Genomic DNA, 19,554 nt, shown 5'->3' on the forward strand with positions numbered 1-19,554 from the left:
TTTAATACCATTCTGGCATAAAATATACATTGTTTCCATGCAATGTAGACAAGATAAACAAGGAAGTCACTGAAGCAGCCTGTTAATGATAAGTACCAAGCCACAGATCAAGAAAAATACTTTCCAGAGTATCACTCAGGTATTCACTCTGACACAAAGCCACCTTTGCGCCACTGCAAAGCCTGTTTGTCCAGTTAGTAGAGGGGGAAAACATAGGTGTGCATCCACACCAGTACAGAACAGCCCTTGCTGCATGGCCGGTATTTGGTTAGACACAGTAAAAGCAAACAGAGAGGCTATTAGATCAGTCCACTGAGAGCTACTCGTGTACGCTTATGAAATGGAGTGGCTGAGATGAGTAAGGTATCACCGCCATGTGAGAAGTTACAGTTTGGTGTGAAGTCAGTTGGCCAGTAAAGCTGCACACAACAGATAGCCTGCATGGGTTTCCCGTGGCTCTACAAGCACATCTGTACGATCACGTGAAAGACCCTTTTGTGCATTTTTTTTGATTTTCAACACATTCACAGAGAATGAGTTTCATCTGCAACTTGGAAAGTAGGCTACATAATCGTGCTTTTCTTTTTCTTCCCATTTCTTGTCTTTGCTTTGTCTAAATGCTCAGGCCTCAAACAGCATGTGTCTGTTGTGTGTGTGTATACACGTCACGTTAGCTCCTTGTATCATCGTTTACTCTGGGAGGGGCCCTGCTGAAGGTCCGCCATCGTCACGAGGCTGGGTGTGGTGACACATCCTTTCTCTCCGCCCCGAGGTGTTTGTGTAGCCTAAATAACGCGGGATTGTTGTGTTGTGGACCCGTCCGGCTTGATCCACTCACACACACACTTTATCAAATTGCAATAAACCCCATCACTGCTTCACTGCATACCCTATCATTCATAAAATGTTTTTCACAAAACGTATTTCCCTCCTCTTATGTTACGTTACAAGCAGCTGGCGATAAAAAAGTGAAAGCACACACTGACACGATGCAAAAACAGGATGGCGTGCGCGTTCACGGGAGCTCCTGCGCTGCGGCAGTTGCCAGGGGAGATAGGAGGGGAGGGGTTTTGATTGGCTGAAGTGGGGCCTGTTGCTATGGCGACGGCAAGGGGTTTGGTAGCGTTGCCCGTGCGCTGTGTGATCCGCGCGCTGCGTGTATGGAGGAAGCAGCTGCTGATCTGATCTCTGACATTGTGCGAGACAGATATCGGAATAAAACTGCGCGCGGACGTGTCTATAAACATACCGCACCGAGGCACGTGCCGTGCATGATTGTGAGTATTTAAACCTGTAAATATGTATTTATAATTGAATATGTTTTGGGTGGATATGTGTGGAACACGCGAAAAGTAAATGTGGTCAAGTGACTTCTCTTAGAGCAGAGCCAGCATGGCAGAGCCAGCGACAGCATGTGGCCAGCTAGCTAGTTCATATGAACGGTGCGTCTCTCTGCTCTATGGGCTCGTATTCATAGCACCAAAGAAGGGCTGTCTTTTGATATATGGAAATATATATAACATTCTACACAGTTAAAATGTTATGCTAACGCTAGCAGTAGGTTTACTGACCCACGGAGCTACTGCTAACGCTACTTTGCCTCACGGTTGTGCTGCTGTGTGAGCTAACGTCACGTTACGGCTCGTAAACCTACTTTAATTAAAGCGGAATCAAATGTGTAACTAACCGGGAGATGCGTTACTTTGTAACGAGTCCCGTTTGTCTGGAAGTGTTGTGCAATAGTCCTGCCCATTACGTGTAACTTTGTATTGCTCATTGTGTGACTGGCTGTGGTTGTGTTGTCTAATGCCACCGTCTACACGGCGTTAGCTACAAAGCATATTAGTTTTCTTTGCTAACAGCACTTCCAGTTTACGTTTTCCACTTCGCTTCGACTCTGTGCCATTCAGTGCCTTTGCTTGTCGCGTAGTTCTCGAGTGGTATGTTAGTGGACGGCGATATTAAATCAGTATCAGTTGTTGTTTTATTTAAGACGCATGTCTCCTCCTCATATTCATAAATTGTTGAATATTTCATGGTGTGTATATATATATATATCGACGGTACCAGAGGTTGGGAGGCTACACTGGCTAGCTAAAGCACATGATGTAATGGATTATCACAAGATTGTCCCAGATACAGAGTGCTCCACAAACATTGTCAGAGGGAAGGAAAAATATCCCTTTTTAATCCAGTTGGATATAGTTTATATGTTGCTGTTGAATAGGTCTTCATGTTCTTTATGTTATTCCACGTGTCTGGTGCCCTTGTGGTCTCTCTACCTGCTGCCTGTTGGCGTTTTATTTACTGGACAAACCTCATCTAAAATGTGTTGTGTGCTCTTGAGATTTCTGTGTGTATTTGGGAAAAAGTGATGAGGAAAAATGTCTTTATCTTTCGTGAGGTTATGACATTAATGTAGGCTGACGTTCCTTTTCTTCTTGCTTGACAGTTGTTAAAGCCCCAGTGATAAATAGGAGACAAAGGCAACAGGAGCTTAAGGGGCAGAAAAAGACAAAAAAGAAACAGATGTTGTCAATCTGCCATTATTATTATGGACAGAATCTCCATAGTCATGTTTGTAGGTCAAACCATCTGTTGTCTTTGCTGTTGTTTGTGGTCGTGTAGCGTGTGTCTGCTCCTGTACATGTTTGTATGTACAGGAGCCTCTGAAGGGGAAGTACTGTTGCCTCCCAGAATAGACCTGGGTCTTCTAACTTTACTGACATTCATTACTATAAATAAGACCTGTCGTAACCCACTGATGCTGTTATTGCCGACGTGAAACCGCGTTCATAAACACGGGGATGGAAAGCATTGTAGTGGAGCTGAATGTGACTTAGTTGTGCACCATCATACGGGTTATTTGAATTGTTGGAAGAAGACTAAGACATTGTAGTTACCATATGAAGCATTACTCCATGGTTTGAAGTTCTTTTCGTCCTCAGGAAGAGGTGAAGTACAGGTGAACGAGGAGGCACACTGCACAGTCTTTGTGAATATCATTATCTTTTATTTTTCTGGGTCAGCTCACAGTGCATGATGTTTGAAAATGTTACTGGCAGACTTGAGAGAATCAGATGCGTTTACTGACGATAGCTTGAAACTGACACAACAATTAGTGAATTTGACAATTGATTACAGTCACAGTATAGTTTACGTTCACGTTTAACCATCAAGTATTGGCCTGCTTTTTAAATTCATTCAAACAATTTCCAAAAGAGTAATGCCCTGACAGTCACACACTTCTTTTACATTGCTCCATGTTCATGTTCAATACCAATAGACACAGTGCTATCAAATGCATCTTAAGCTCCTCTAGAACTCCCTTGAATGCCACGCTTCATTTTTACAACTTGGTACAAACACATAGGTGTCACTTTTCTGAGAAGTTGCTCCATTTCACTGTGTGCCGGTGACAGAACAGGAAGATGTTCCTCCGAGGATGTACGATCACGCTGACGCAACGTGACAAGAAAGAGACCACCACAGCACAACAGACTGAATGTAAAGTAAAACACCGTAACAAGGAAGTGGCATGGTGCTCCATTGTAGCTCGTAGCTGTTACTGTGACACCTTATCTAAGCAGTGGTGAAGAATCTGCACTTCAAAATGGTGGTTGTTGCCGTGTAATCAGTCTTATCTCGGAGTTGTGTACTCTGACCTAGAGCAAATGGAAAGGTTGCGTCCTCTAAAAAAAAAATCCAGCGTGTTCTTGTTGCCATAAGGGTGACTGTGGGTTTTAAATTTGTTACGAAAGCTGACCCGTGTGGCAGAACCGTTTTGGGATTGCTCAACGCAGTCTAAACCTGGTCTCTCATGGACTGGCTCAACAGAAAAGATCAAAGCTTTCTAACCTACTGTTCTCCCGAACACCCTGTGATTACCACGTCCTCTGTGACGCCGATTTGACTATTTTAAAATCGTCGTAATGGCAGAGGTTGAATAATTCCATGATTGGCAGGATACGGTAGTCGGCAGTCATTGTTCCCTTGAGGTAACTGTATTCCCATAATTAGGATGGTGTGCGCATATTGCAGTGTTTTTACACATTTAAACTGGAAAATGATTTTAAAATGTATTAACAGCATGTGGAAATAAAGTCTACAAGTCTGTGCTACTTAAGTTTAGCCAGTGTGTTGTTTGTATTATCAGCCAAAGAAAGTATTTTTGTTTCTATAAAGAACATGTTGGTCTCCTTCTACCTCCCGTTCTGGTGGAAGGAGGTGGTTACATTGAACAACCACATATCTATCTGAGATCAGTCACCAATCAGTGAGCTCCAGCGCTAACTGCTGACATCGGTCCCGTCCGTCTGCTGGAGTTTACTGCTTCGTGCAGTTTTGTGGTGGTTTGCTTGAATAATTAAAGCTGCACATGTGCGTTTCATCACCTGCTCACGCCCGTGTTTTAAAGGAGGGGTATCCCCGACATTCTGCTCATCAAACAGAGGTGGTGGCTCTGAATTTGAGATGCAAATGTAAACTTCAGTCGAGGCATGCGTCACCGCCCTTCTTTTGTTTTACTCTCCTGACTCTCAACTTGTCTGTCTGTTGTTGTTTTTTTCGGTGACGTTTCACATCATTTAGAGATAAGGGTACAGCTAATTGGCATCTATTTATATCCCCTCCCACTTAACAGCTGTCCCTATTTTACAAACTGTGGCCAACTATTGTAGGTAATGTCATGACATCAACAAAAAGGCAGAGCAGGTTGACATTCGGTTCAAAATCTGAAAATTACATAATTTGAATGTGAATGCTTTGAGTTAGTGCCTCACTTTTTCCTCTTTATGCCTGCCCCTGTGTGTGTGCGTGTGTGTGTGCGTGTGTGTGTGCGTGTGTGTGTGCGTGTGTATTTACAGAAGTTGTGTATGGGAAATGTACTCCTGTTGTGGCGCCCCTCCGTCTGCTCCAGTTATTGTTTTAGGTCTCGTGATTGGTCACAGTGGTTATGCACTGACTCTATAGTGAGCAGCCCCCCCCCCGCCCCCCTCTGACTGTGCCCGTCTCATTTGTGACGGACTGGACTGAAGACGCAGCCCATTAGGGCCGGCCTCAGCGAAGGAGACACCGATGCGACCGTTTCCTCGCTGAGGGAAGGGAAGAAGGGAAGTGGGCCTGTGTCCCGTGTCACAATGGGTCTTTGTCCCGTCACCCCTGGCTGAGTTAACAGGGACTTATTTAATTGATGGCAGTGTGACAGCGACGACACGGGCTGACCAGTGTGTGTGCAAATCATCAGATTGTATTGTCGGTTCACCAACATTTTGTAGCTGGTAAAGGGCCGGTGAGCTGTTTGTCCATGATGTATATATAATATATAATAATATAAGTGTAACTGACGCATCACACAGTGTTATTAAATGTTTTATACGGGGCGCTGTACTTGAAGCAGCTCAGTCCAGGAATAAGCACGCAGCTCAGTTTACTAGAGCATGTCTAGAGCTTTGCTATTTTTAAAAGTCTTACATTGTCATCAGATCACCATGGTGATATGTTGGGGGAAAAACAAAAAGTTTAAAGTGGATTTAAAGTCAACCTAATTCGAGCAGAGGATGTAACGGAGGCCATGGACCAAAATGTGTTTGAATTCTTTATGGTAAACTAAAACGTGTTCTGATAATTACAGCTCATGTTCTCTCCGGTCTGTGGAGTACTATACGAGTACTATCACATCTACTTTTTTTTTCACTGATTGTTACTGAGAATTGGTACAAATGGGCCAACAAGAAATGTTGTTGTGGGTTAGACTTAAAAAAACAAAGAAAGATTTAAAATGATGGTTGATTTTTGTTCTACGGTAATCCTCCAGTTGTAGGAGCCGCTGATGTTGAACCAACATAAGTGAGTAAAAGACAAATTAGAAAAGGCTGTTACCCAGAAGCCCATTCATACTTTCCGCATGTCCACGAGGGTCCGCTTTGCTCCGCGTGGATTTAACAGTCGCCATACACCCATGTCCGCGAGGAAGAAGAAGATAACAAAATGGCTTGTTTTGAGGAGATCCTCCTTTACCCACATTTAAGGGAATACAACAACAGCCAGCGAGTGGTGAACTCCTGGCAAACAACGGTGTAGGGAGCTGAACCTTCAGTGCTGCCAGAAGAAGAAAACGTTACCGCTACTTAAAGCATGTTCAGCTTTTGATGTGTATGCACTTTAGCCAGAAGCTCTAGTAAATGTGTTTACTAGAGTCCTCGTGCTGGTCTCTCTCGCTGTACTTCACCTGGATACCTGTGAAGGACTCCATTAGAGTCCCTATAATTCAGAACTGACGGCTTCTGTCGTTTGCCTCTCCTGTAAGGCCTCATTGGTGTTTTCTGTGTTCCTACAAAATCCCATTTGCAAATACTTGTAGTATTTACTTGGAAAGTAATCTCAGACAGAGCACATTCCTGGTAGAGCTTATGTCGAAACTTCAACTGAACTTTTAAAGGCACATTGTGCCTTTAAAAGATGAAGAAACTTGAAAAATATCCCCCTTTTTAATCATTTATTAGAAGTATTTGGAAGTGTACCATCAAATGAACTGTCAGTCAATGCTGCTTTTTGGTATTCAACAGTATACGAGGTTGGTGCGTCGCTGATTGGTGGTCAGTGTGTGCACACTGAACTTAAGGCCACATGACCCAAGAGATAAGGTTTCAGCGTTGGCCGGCATGGACTTCTGAAGGCCTCACCTCTGTTGACAGTCAAAGTGCAGTCCCGTGTGTTTGAGTTTGAAGTTAATGTCTTCGACGGACATCACAATAATCACCCCGTGTTTTGTTTACTCGTTCCCCCCTGACTGTTCCAGTGATTGCATCAGTCAATACGTCGGGGTTCGGCCCGGTTGTTTGTCGGCCGTCTATAAGCTTCATGCCGGTGGAATTCATAGATTGCCAAAGTAAACACACCGCTGCTGCTCGAATGAGCGTTACCTCTCGAGTCTACTGTTGTGGTGGCGAGCGGGGCTAACTGACTGTCTGAATTTTTTGTTTTCTGAAAATGAACTTCCTCAACAGGCAGGAGGTGTTTCCTTCCCTCCCCGGTCCCTCTGTTTGAGACTGTGAGGTGAATACTGAGCACTCCTGAAACATGACGAGAGCAAAAAACAACTGCTCCTTTGTATTAGCCGAGTGTGGGGCCAATCGTAACGCTTTGTGAGAAGCTTTGTCCCTTCGCTTTCACCTCGGGGCTCTGACGAGATCGCTTTAATCCATTGAAGTAGTTTGATTTGAAAATGTTTCATTTAGACATGCTTTAACAGTAGCCTGATTAGCTTTGACGCTAATGGATGCTTTATTTTGTTCTGACATAATTTGACCCTCCCAGTGGAAAGAAAAGAAGAAGACTGCAACTTGGTGCTCTGGATCAGCGTCTCTCTCCCTCTCCCTCTCCCTCTCTCTCTCTCTCTCTAACTCAGACCCCCCCCCCCCCCTTTTTGTCTCATTCACATTTTTAGAGCTCCAGCCAGCCTGGGTAGTCACCTAAATATCAGTTAGGGTTTCAAATAACACCCCTGGCCACGGGGCCGTTGCGACACACCTTTGTGTATGTATGACACAGAGGTGTAACTGGTTTGTGTCAAACTGGTTTGTTTTCTCGTGAAGAGGGTGTGGCGGGAGTTCGTCTGTGCATGAACGCACACGGCAGTTAAAAACATAACCTCTTTCATTTTTGTTCTGAAATCTGTTGTTTACATCGACATGATAAGTTGTTTGTCTTTTTCTTTTTTTTTTTTACTGATCAAAATAGCTTCTTGGCGCATAGTATTGTGAAGTACGCCTTAGTGGCACTTAGTCAGCGGGGCCGTGACACCCAGATCGGCCGTGGTGGCCTTTCCCACCGCTGCTCTTTGTCAAACAGGTTTGTGAAGAACAGCAGCAGACTGCTGGCCTCAGCATTTTTCCGCCTGTATTGATCTCCCCACATTAGCTCCCTCTTCATGCACAGACATGAGCACAATTGCTTCCCTTACAAACATTGGCTGCCGTGGCAACTGAGTCCAGATTGGTGAGATGCACTCCCCAGAAAACATCTCAAAGCGGTACACCTCTTCATCGTCTCCTTTACATCCGCACCCGTATATATTTGACACATCAACGGCTTGAATTCGCCACTTAAATCTATCTCCATATGTCTTTGTGTAGTTTTGAATAGGCTAAGTGCTTAACAGGATAAAAGAGCAGTTTGAAATGGGGGGGGGGGGGTGTTTGGCACCTGCTGTTAGTGGCTGTTTGCACATGAATATGATGAGGCTGGCGGTACGCGGGGCTATTTTAACTTGCAGATGAGACACCAGGTCAGCGCCATTTGCAGCTTTGGTGTATTTTTCAAGGATGCTGCAGTCAACAGGCCGGTCCGGCTTATTAGCTCCCTCTCGCCTCTGCACACTAGTGTCCCATTATTCGTGGCGGTCCCTGCCGCCTCTCTTTGATGCCTTTTTTTTTCATAAGACCAATGACGGCTGCGATCATTGCAACAACGGTGGTAATTGACCAGCTGCATTTATGGTGGAACACTTCCTGTGTTTTGGCTGGATGCGAGGCAGCCTTCGCGATGGTGCACCCGGCCCTCCGTTGGTATTCACATGACCGGTCTTCTGGAGGAGATGCTCAAAAGAGGATGAGCGTCCGAGGGCCCAGCTGAGAGGTCATGGCTGTGAAGACGAGACTGGGGTGACGCTGAAGGTTAATCAGTGGTCGGACACTTCAGCCAGGCGGTGACTTCTTCTCATCTTCCCGCCACAAAACAGAATCAAGTTTGCAGGCAGTCATTCGTGGCCTGTTGAAGAAGACAGGACAGCCATGTGTTACAGTTACACCTTTTAATCAAACCAAAGACCCGATGCAGTCCAGGATGTTTGTCATCAGCGTTTATCGGCCAACGCAGTCATTGATCTCGACTTAAACTTCAAAAGAACAGCCTAAAGTAGGTCTTCATAGAACAGCCTGGGATCCTCAGCACTTTCTTCTCCACTCCTCTCTCTGGCATCAACACAAATACAAAAACGCTTTCATTTTTAAAAGCATTGGATATTTGGCCTGTGCACGCAGCTCGCCTAATTCAGAAATGATATTTGGAAGGGATAAATTACATTTCTTTTCTTTTTTTTTCAAAAACTGCAGGCTCGTCTCTCTGCACAGTCTCTCTTTCTATTTTTAAATTCATTCAGAGTAGGAAGCTGTCATGTCGAGAGATCTCTTTCTGTGTGTTGGTCTCCTGAGCAGAGATCTCCCTTGAACACAAATGGGCAGTTCTCTCGCTGCCTGACAAGTCTGATTGCTCTGCTTCGCTTAGAGCCGTGATTCATCCTCGACTGAGGATAACTTACGTAGCCTAGCGCACTACCGCTGGCTCACTCTCTCCGGTCCTCTCTCCGGCATCCTCTGTCCTTACATAAAAGGATGTCTCTGTTGATATGTCCCTTCCTATGTCCACTCTGCCTGTCCCCTTACTTCCTTCTTGCCGCAAACTGTATATGCGGCTCACAAGTAAATATCAATGGTGCTGACGAATTGAAACGCAGACAATGGAGGATTGGCGTGACGTCACTTATAGAGCCGACGGGATGTACAATTCTGACAAAAACTAAAACAAATATACTTTAAAGTCTAAAGGAATCACAACCCGAGATGTTCAAAGTCAATCTAAACCACAATAGGGTCCGTCTGCTACATGTTTATCCCCTCGTTGAGGGTTGAGTGGTCATTTTGTAACTGATGCCTCCGCCTTCCCCCTCATGTCCTCACTGGCTCTGACAAACTTATGTGTGTGTGTGTGTGCGCGCACACTCCTTCTCCTGTCTCACCCACTGTGCATACACTCGAGTTTGACCTAATTCTTATCTTATCGCAGAAATGAAAAGATATGCCCCCCCACCACCGCTCTCTGTGCTCCTTTACCTGTCCGTCCATCTCTCTATGCGTCCATCTCTGCCCCCCCCCCCCCGTGTCCACCCACCGGCTGCAGCGGGAGCTTCGTCTGTGGCGGAGCCAGCCAGCGTGGATTATTATTTTTCTTATTGTATCTATGGATCTTATTTGTGGGGATTTTTTTTTCTGCTCTTATTGAAGGGATGGCATGGTTGTCATGGTGACACCCAGGACATAAAGCTTGTTGTTGTGAGATCTCTTTGTGCTCTTGGCCTCACCAGCCATAGCTTGTGTTGTTTGGTTTTACAGTTATTCAGATTTATTGGACACCGTTTGATTTCATATTTACTTATTTTAGTGTGTTTTTCTGTGCCTGTACTTGAAACCGTTGCTCAGCTTTGGGTTCAATTCAAACTCTTTGACAGGATCATTGCTGATGACATGCCAGTAATGATTGTCTTATTAATAATGGTACTTGGGTGGGATTACTTAATGATACAGGGCTTCTGGCAATATTGAATGTCCTAGTGCCTGTAGCCTCTTTACACTACTTAATCTGGCATGTGACAAATTGAGACTTGATCCTGGCTGCATGCAGATCAGTCTAGAAGAGCCATCCACTCTGTAAAGATGGAGGCCTTCCACTCATTCCTGCAGTCGTCGGGCGGTTTCATGCTCATTTACACGTAATGAGCAGCTGGGGCCGAGGTGGGCGTCGAGGAGTGGAGCCTTAAGTCAGTTCAGTTGCTTGAGAGGACCTCCTCGAAGGTCCTCGGCCGGAGTCGAGAGGAGGAGGAGGAGGAGGAGGAGGAGGAGAGCCGAGAGCGGGAGAGGGGCAGTGAGAAGGTGCAATAGAGGCAGACAAGCTCAGCCTCCAGGGAAGACTTAAGAAAACCAGGTCAACGCTTGGAAGAGCACATCATTCCGTCATGTCGCATCCAGTTACTTCATACTGCCAACTTTGTGATGAAATCAGTTCAAAAACTGTGATTGTTGTCTCCATGCTGTCAAACATTAACAACCTCTCCTCTCTCTCTCCAGACCTCTTTGATTTAATGGGTCCAATCATTGGGATGTCACCAGATAAGAAAACGGAAATTCCGGGTATGCAAGAGGAGCGGACGGGGCTCCGAGGCGTTTGCGGCGTGGGAACGCTCCCCGAGGCGGAGTGCGCGTCTAGTCCGCTGGCGACCAGCGTGGACCGCGCCATAGGCGCCGAGGACGAGGAGCTCACCAACCTCAACTGGCTGCACGAGAACCTGCTTCAGAACTTCGCTCTGGGAGGCCCGGAGGCTCAGCCCAGCGGCAGCCCCCTCTTCGACATAGAGGGAGACTACGGGTCCAGCCAGGGCCCGTCGTCGTCGTCCTCCTCCTCCTCGTCACACGGCAGAGGCCGGGAGCGGGACTCGTTGAAGTCCAAGCCCCCGTTCTCCTTCTCTCTCCTCATCTACATGGCCATCGAGCAGTCTCCCAGCAAATCTTTGCCCGTGAAAGAAATCTACGGCTGGATTCTCGAGCACTTCCCTTATTTCTCCAACGCTCCCACCGGCTGGAAGAACTCGGTCCGTCACAACTTGTCCCTGAACAAATGCTTCCGCAAGGTCGAGAGGAGTTTGGGAAAGGTAGGGTTATTTAACTTTCTCCTAAACTTTCATGCACTTCACACAGATTTAAGCTTAGGAAACTGTTATCGCATTGTTTGATGACGTGATGGTAACGATTTGTAGCTGCACTGTGGCTCATGTGACGGTGTGTAACACAGCCGCAGGGACCTCTGACTCTGCTGCTGCGATAACGGTGGAATACAGTGAAGGTCACACATATTCCTTCTGAGGAAATGCAAACACAGCACACTGAGCTAGGACGTTATCTCCACGAAGCACTGCAAAGGTAGTGCAACTGTTAAAAAAGCAGAGGAGAGAAGCATCCCACATTCTGGAAGACCTCAACGTCGCACTCGCGAGAAAGGAAGCCAGCGTGACCTGCAGTGCAAAGATGGGTTTGTTGGAGGAATCTTTGTCCGCCTGCTCCTGGCAGAGTTACGTGTGACTCATTCCTGTTCCTGTATAGGAAGGGGGGGGGGGGGGGAGAAAAGAGAGAAGTTGACCTTCTCATGTGCTCATGCTCGTGACAAAAGGACAGACGCATACTGCACATCCTGCATAAAGTTCCTGCCATCAGTGTAGTTCAGCCTGCATTTGTTGCTCAAGTTTTCAGAGAGGTTTTCCACCAGTACAGTCCTGCGTCACACTTCAACCTGATTTGCATGCTGCTGATCCAGAGGACACGGCGGCAGCCATATTGAGCTTCAATATGCATTTGGACCGGTGGAGCCTGTGGTGCCGAGGCTCGTGCCTGTTAGGACCTCGTATTCTCCCACCGTGGGAGGCGGTAGCGGTTAGCGCTCGGCGAGTAGCAACGCGGTGCGGCGCGGGGCCCCGCTCAGCGTGTGCAGGTGCACAGCGTGAGCCCCGTCATCTGCCGAGAGACCAGTTTCACATGACACTGGCTGGTGGTTTCCGTTGCCATGGAGACATTTCCTTCTTCCTGCATCAGGGCTGGTTGGTAATCTGAGTCAAGGTTATCCTCCCTCCCTCCCTCCCTCACTCTACTCTCCTCCCAGACTGGGCAATGCGCCGCCATCAGATAAAGTGACACTTTAACACACTCGCGCACACACACACACACATCACTAACGGACACATTTGTTCCTCGCACGGCGCTGAAGAAGCAGTTATTTCCTCCTTTTGTTCAGGCCGTTGAGGAATTCTCAGTTATGCGTTTGCTGTTTCCAGTGCTTTGTCTGTGATGTCGTGCTCCTCGAAGAGCTGTCGCCTTGACATTCTTTGCCATTTGTGAGAAAGGAGACCTTCATTACATTACTATGCTGCTGTATGCACTGCTCACTGATATTGTCAGCTGAGGATTCTTTCAGGAATTCATAGAAAGTAAAATGTGTACTTACTAGTAGTGGTAACGTGCAAAGAAGCGTATCAACAATGTGCAAAAGACGTGAATATAAAGAATGCATGATTTCAAATAATACATCCTGCTTTGCAAATGTATTATGAGAAATGTTCCCATCGTTTCAAGTTCTGGTGAGAAACACTCAAATTAAACATGACTTTTGTTTGTTTACAAGAAAATCCACAGGGTACCTTTGTTTAAACACAATCAAAGGACCAATCGGAATACATTCCAGACAAACTATACAAGACCATCATTGATTTACAAAATCACAATTCTTCTCACAGTTTGTTGCTGAAAGTGTCTGCCTCTGTATCCCGGGTCAGAGGTTTGATGTCCCTGCTCTGTTCCACAGGCCAATGGAAAAGGTTCTCTCTGGTGTGTTGACCCCGAGTACCGCCCCAACCTGATCCAAGCCCTTAAGAAGCAGCACTTCCCTGCCGCACATGCCTTCTGCACACCACCCGCCTCCCCACCCAGGTAAACCTTCCCCAGTCACCCTCTGGACGTTGTGAACTATATATTTGTGTCGGTAATACCGTGCTCGGTTTATTTATTGGACTCGGCATTGTTAGCGAGGCATATCACAACATTTCATCCTTTTTAAATAAAAGGGTGACATTTTTCATTTTCTTCACATCTCCTTCACAAACTCCAGATCTGACCTTTTTTGTGTGTGTTTTTTTTTCTTTGTTTACATTCTGCAGTGCCTCCTCGCCCCCTCGCCATCTCTTTCTACAAGGCTGCTCATTCAAAGGTGAGGGCGGAAGACGAACCAGCTCGGTGTTTTTAAGTTTCCACATGTACATTAAAAGCAGAAATTCCAATCACTGCGGTCTCTGTTAGCTTGTGTCTGTGTGGTATTTTGATTGTGTCGCCTGTTTCACATTTCAGTCCCAGAACATTCAACATCACCGTGCTTGTATCCTCAACTCTTGGTTTGATTTGTTGCTTTCGAGTCATTGATGCCTCATGTAGACCATAATGTAGAGAGAGCTCCCAGTCGATGCATCAGCCCCCCCCCCCCCCACCCCCCTCTGCCTCTTGGATTTGTAACCTTGACGACAGGCAGAGGTTCTGCTGGTGCTGAGTCGAGCACTCAGTCTCACTGTAATCATTAATAATTTAGAGCCCCAGAAGTGAGCTACAAGGCTTTTAGACACTTGTGTCAGGTCTGAAAAAGAGTCGGATGCGATATCAGTGGCTTCAATTCATCCTCCGGTTTGTTTCGGGGGAGCCTCCTGCACATCCAGTCCATTCTGTGAGCGTTTGATTGGGCCGCTCTGTCCCCCCCGGTTTAAAATGATCGAAAGGAGCCCGGTCCGAGTAGAGATGCCATGCTAGCATGCTTTCACAGCTCAGGACTGACCATCATGCATGTTCTCTCCTCTTCCAGAGTCTGACATTGATGCTGCCACTGCCATGATGCTCTTAAACTCTGCCCCCGGGCACCACGTTGACCCATGTAAGAGAATCCACAAGCAGCCATACTTTCATACTTCCAACTCTTTGTCTTCCTACCCTCGACATACCGCCCTGCCATTGCTTATGTCATCTTTTTATTTGTTGTGCTTTAATTTGTGTGCAAGTCTCCTGTTGTTACAGGCAAAATGTTGTTTCCAGAACATGATTGCATGATTGCATACAATTTCTCCTGCAGACTCTAGGTCGACATTTGGGAAATACTAGACACAGCAGCCAGTTAGCTTAGCATAAAGGTTGGAAATAGGGGGAAACGGATCGTCTGGCTCTTTTTAATCAAACTTACTGGCTGCTGTTGCTTATATCTTACATTAGATCATAATTTTATTGAACCTTTACTAAACTAACTTGTTTCAATGACGGCAGGAGCCCTCTCAGGATTATTTCAGTGCGGTTGGGTTTTGCTAATATTTCTACTTTCCCCGTCAATGTTCTGCTTTAACGAGAATATATTTTTAATCCGGATGTTCCCTCTTGGGCTGTGACAAGTATCACGTCTGCTTTATATTTGTAAACAAAGCCAGCCAAAGCTACAGCATATGGTTCACTGTAACTTAAAAACAAACAAAACCTAGTTAACTGTAAAGTTACATAAGAACTTTCATAGGACAGGATTTTCCTGGTGTCTGTCAACTAAAGCGTGGAACTTTTAATCTAGTTTTACACGACATGCAATATTTAGCGCATTAGCCATTCTGTAACTAAGATATAAAATATATGCTTTTGCATTTGAACGTGTACTCATCACTCTCTTAATCCTACACTCTCCTCAGGCAACTCTGACGGCCCTCTGGACCTCTCCCGACCCGACTCCGTGCTGGTGAGCAGCGATCCGAAGCAGGACCACAACTACAGCAGCGTGGCCCTGCAGCGCTGCTCCTCCCGCTCCTCCTCCTCGTCTCTCTCCTCCCTGGACGAAGGGGGCTGCGACCGCGGGCAGTCCCACCGCGCCGGCAGCGAGGGCTTCCACAGCGACGAGGACTCCGACCTCTGGGACGAGAGGGGCGTCCACCAGACGTCCCGGCGTCCGCCCGCCATCAAGTGGCCCGCCGGCAAGAGGGCGCGGCGCGAGGTCAAGCCGGAGCTGGACGAGGAGCTGAAGGAAGCCGCCGGGTCCTTGCTGCACCTCGCCGGTATACGCAGCTGCACGGAGGGCTCCAAACGCACTGTCAAGAGCACAAAACTGAACAGGAAATGAAGATTATTTTTGCCCCCCCCTCCCCCTCATCAGACTCCGGACCCTGTGAACCCTAACCTCTGACCCCTGATCGTGTGTCCGAGTGTGCCTCCTTCTCCTTATCTGATCGTTCATTGGCCATTTTGAGCCTTTTTTTTTTTTGTTTGGGAATATCCCCGTCCAACAAAACAAATGGCAATAGTATCGTTCACACAGGAGAACAAAGCCATATAGAGACTTCTGTACCTCGGGGGGGGGGGGGGGTGACTGCTGGGGGCAGGTGTTTGGGCTTATGGAGAACCATCAAGAAACCCCCTATCCAAAATGACCTGCCTGCTTCTGTTGGATTAGAAGATTGTGATTCAAGATTCTTTTCCTCAAAAAAAGACAAAGATGGGAAAAAGCTGAAGGTTTTATAACTCAAAGCGTTGCATGCTTCCTCCTCAAACCTGTATCCTCTTCCAAGTGAATCTATTTATGAAGCGAATGAGTGCATGTTTGTAACAGACAAAACCGAACCTCCTGGTGTTACCATTCTCTCCTTTTTGTGCTGAAGAAAAAAAGAAATGCCACATGCTTTGAAAGGAGTCCCTGCACCATGAATCCTCTTGTAAGAGAGATGCAATAATTATCCACAACCTTAACTTTTCTTCATTTCATGGTGGCGTTTTTTTCAGAGTTGAGTACGCTAGTTCAACTTTACAATTAAGACAAATGAATGGAGTAGTACTATTATCTTGTTCTGCGATAACCGTATTACACACAAGCTCTGGCTCTATTTCAGGATTATGTGGAAATAGTATTACTCTGCCACTGCCAAATTTAGTTGCAAAGTTCGCTAAACTACTTCGGTGCGGCCATTACAGTGCTATACGAACGAAAGTTTTCTTTTCTTTCTTTTTCTTTTGCAAATCAACCGCTCATCCTGTCCATCCCCTTCATTCATCGGTGTGTTTTTGACATTTATCTTGCAGACATATATTCACATGTTTGGTGACAGCCTATGCAAAGGGAACATCTGCCACCAGATGTTCACTGCCTGTTCATAGGTTATCCTCCATAGATTTAATTTTATTTCGTGTGTGTGTGTGTATCATAGTGCATGTCAGCCTAAACCTGAGATATGACGGTCTTGTTGAAAGAGTTTTGAAATGGCCAAACACTTTCTCCTCTCCTGACAAAGTATTCGTGCGCTCGGTGTCGTGACCGATCTCCTTGCTACAGCTGTGTTGTGGGGCTGCTTGGTGCTCTGCTTGCTTCTGAATGCAGAGCTGTTTTATAATCACAGAAAGGAGCGGGCAGTAAACTCACACAGCTTCTCGCTCCATTAATTGGGTTTGCAGATCTCCTGTTTTTAAACCATGTACTTTAGAAAATTAGAAAATGACACAGCTGATTTTCTGTTTGCTGATCCTGTGGCAAAGTGAATTCACAACTTGAGGGAGGGTGTGTCTGTTTGGTGCATATCGAAGTGTAAAGACCGAGAAGGGGCCGGCCAGAGAGAACCGGAGGAGTTGGAGACCCGCGCTGCTCTTACGTTGTGCCCACAGCTCTGGCCACAAGTGTTTCGTCCTCGCTCTTCCTCCTAGAACAAAAATAAGGAAGTGCGCGCTCTCTTCTCAAGCTGTGAAACGGAGTTTATTGTCAGTTGATTGCATGCAGTTCACTGAGGGGAAGTTGCGAGCCGCTTGTGTAAAAGGCCACGTTTCTCATTGGAGCGTTTTTTTTGTTTTTTTTTAAAGGCTGTGTACTGGCAGCGTACAATACAAGGTAGCATGGACGCTCACGGGGGGGGCAACAAACAGAAAATCCTAATATTTCTTCCTGCAGCACTAGATCACACGGTCACGGTGACTGTTAGCAGAGCATGCGTGGTCAGTGCCAAACATGTTCTTGTGCCACTGATGTAGAAGTGCAAAGGGCCATGGTAACTATACAGTCGTGAGAGTAACAATGCTCCAGTTTTCTGAATCATCGGGACAGGAAGTGGGAGAGAGAGAGGACGCGGGTCAGTACAGTGACTGAGCCCGTCTCTCTCTCTCTCTCGGGTTATTTCTGTAGCTTTAGAGTGGGAACTGCTTCAGTTCTCAGAAGTAATACTTGCATACACTGGTCTTGTTTAGCTGTGAAAAAAAAAAAACAGAACAAGTTATTGTTCATTAATCATCACCTTATTTATGACGTTAATTTATGGGATTCTTGAATGCAGAGTCCATCAAACACTGGTCATCTGAAACGAGTGACTAGGCACATTTATTTTTCTCCCTCTGAACTCCACTTAATAAGTATTTTGTTTTTCTCCTCGTCTTATTTTACAGCAATACACTTTTGTTTTCTTTCACTATGTTATAGTGATTAAGTATTTTTGCCAATGTCTATTGTCTTTAGAGCGGGTGCTTTATTTTTTTCAATCTAACCATGACTGCCAGGTTCTCTTGATGTTTTGTTTTGCTTTTTGTTAGGCTGGATAGTTTATTAACATTAATCCTGAAAAACCTTTTGTTGCCAAAATTGATGCACAGCCGGGGTGTAAAATGTAAGATGGACTCTTTCCCCTCGTACTGCAGAAGTTCATTGACGAAGATTGAATCTTTTTTTTATTTTTTTTATTACATTTCTCTCATGTTAATGTTATTGTGACTAAGTTGTCACAAATTGAATTTTGGCTCTCGATCTCATCACAGATTAGAGTCTTTAAAAAAGAAAAAAAAAGCCGACTGCCACTCATGACTCATGCTTCCGGGTATTGTTACGGGATGTGGAGTACAAACTGGATCAGACTCTGTGGATGAGCCACCTAAACATTTAGGCGTCCAACGCTAACAAGAAACCAGCTCCTCCACTGCTCCACAGCTGTTTTTGAATAATAATTGTGTGATTCTCAAAATTTCTCTTGCAGTTCCTGAAGGGTAGGATGAACATTTTCGTTTGCATTCGACAAAGTTGCCAACCCAGTATCAGTTTGTGTCAGCTGTCTGCCACGTCTGTTGGACCGACACACCTTTTGGTTTTTGTATGCTAACCTCTGTTGATAAAATGTTTATAAGATTTATTTTCGCCAAAGATATGCAATTGCATTATATATGGTATTACAAAATATTAATAAAAACCTGTTCTTGTTTCCACTGTCTTTTTATTCTGGTCAGAGCAGCAGCACTTTATCACAATAAATAAGACTTGACACATTTTCTTGCCCTCCAAACTCTCCTCCACAACACAAGACAGCCATCGCTTTACATTAGTAGCCTACACGAGTACACCTTTTGATCAACATTGCCACCTGCTGTGAAGGCCACCAGATTGAAGTTCTTGTTAATATTCTTTAGAATAACTACCTCTCCATGTGACTGCTTTTCTCATAACCATGTTACAGCTGGCAAATATTTCCCACCAGCGGTTCGGAGCTGTTTTGACTGCACAAGCTGTGCTCGGCACTACGTGTGGCGGCTCCATCCACACTTCTTCATCTTCTGTGTCTTTTGATTGCACCAACATGGCCGACTGCCAGAAATGCACCTCACATTAATGTAAATTCCAGGGCTGTGCCAGTGCTGGATGCATCATCAGATGTCCCAACGCCGCGCTGTAAGTTAATTAGTCATGGAGGACTGTGGGATGAACACAGTGTGACCCTGAACAAGGGCTCGTCTGACTAGCCTCGGGCCCATTGGCACAGCTCTATTGTTCAATAGAGTCCTGTGTGTGTGTGTGTGTGTGGAGTGGAAGAGGTGGGGGCTTCTCCCTACTGACTGCCTCAATTCAGCTGGAAATCAGAGCAGCATCCCCCCCCCCCCCCCCCCCCCCTCCCACACGGCCCTAGCAACCACGCCACGCCGACAGTTGCCAGGCAACCAGACAATGCTGGAGCCACTGGCTGCGGTGTGCGTGTCAGAGTTTGTGTTTTTGCCTGATCGGGAATAGTGGAGCAGCAGCAGAGGAAACGTCTTTCTTTGATGCAAAACATTCAAGCAAATGAGCCTTTTTGTGAATATTTTCCCGTTATCAATTTTAACAGCTGATAAAATAAGAAGTCGGCAGTTATAACTTCTTTAGAAATGAGAAGAAAAT

The 19,554-nt window shown here is 45.8% G+C and overlaps 1 protein-coding gene across 1 annotated transcript; it reads left to right on the forward strand.

Moving 5' to 3' along the window:
• Positions 1-1,128: 1,128 nt before the first annotated feature.
• Positions 1,129-18,607, forward strand: foxn2a (forkhead box N2a). The gene is made up of 6 exons (XM_076076737.1): positions 1,129-1,277; positions 10,902-11,482; positions 13,183-13,307; positions 13,535-13,584; positions 14,224-14,292; positions 15,083-18,607. The coding sequence occupies exons 2-6, from the start codon at positions 10,916-10,918 to the stop codon at positions 15,505-15,507; spliced, it is 1,236 nt and encodes a 411-aa protein (XP_075932852.1). The 5' UTR covers positions 1,129-1,277; positions 10,902-10,915; the 3' UTR covers positions 15,508-18,607.
• The last annotated feature ends 947 nt before the right edge of the window (positions 18,608-19,554 follow it).

This window comes from Anarhichas minor, unplaced genomic scaffold (assembly GCF_050575085.1).
Source record: "Anarhichas minor isolate MPS153535 unplaced genomic scaffold, ASM5057508v1 ptg000058l, whole genome shotgun sequence".
Taxonomy (NCBI): Eukaryota; Metazoa; Chordata; class Actinopteri; order Perciformes; family Anarhichadidae; genus Anarhichas; species Anarhichas minor.

Bases quoted from the DNA above. Each gene is read 5' to 3' on its own strand.
- foxn2a (XM_076076737.1), top strand. From the start codon at position 10,916: ATGGGTCCAATCATTGGGATGTCACCAGATAAGAAAACGGAAATTCCG. The intron at 11,483-13,182 runs GTAGGGTTATTT...TCTGTTCCACAG, and splicing joins TCGAGAGGAGTTTGGGAAAG to GCCAATGGAAAAGGTTCTCT. The intron at 13,585-14,223 runs GTGAGGGCGGAA...CTCCTCTTCCAG, and splicing joins ACAAGGCTGCTCATTCAAAG to AGTCTGACATTGATGCTGCC.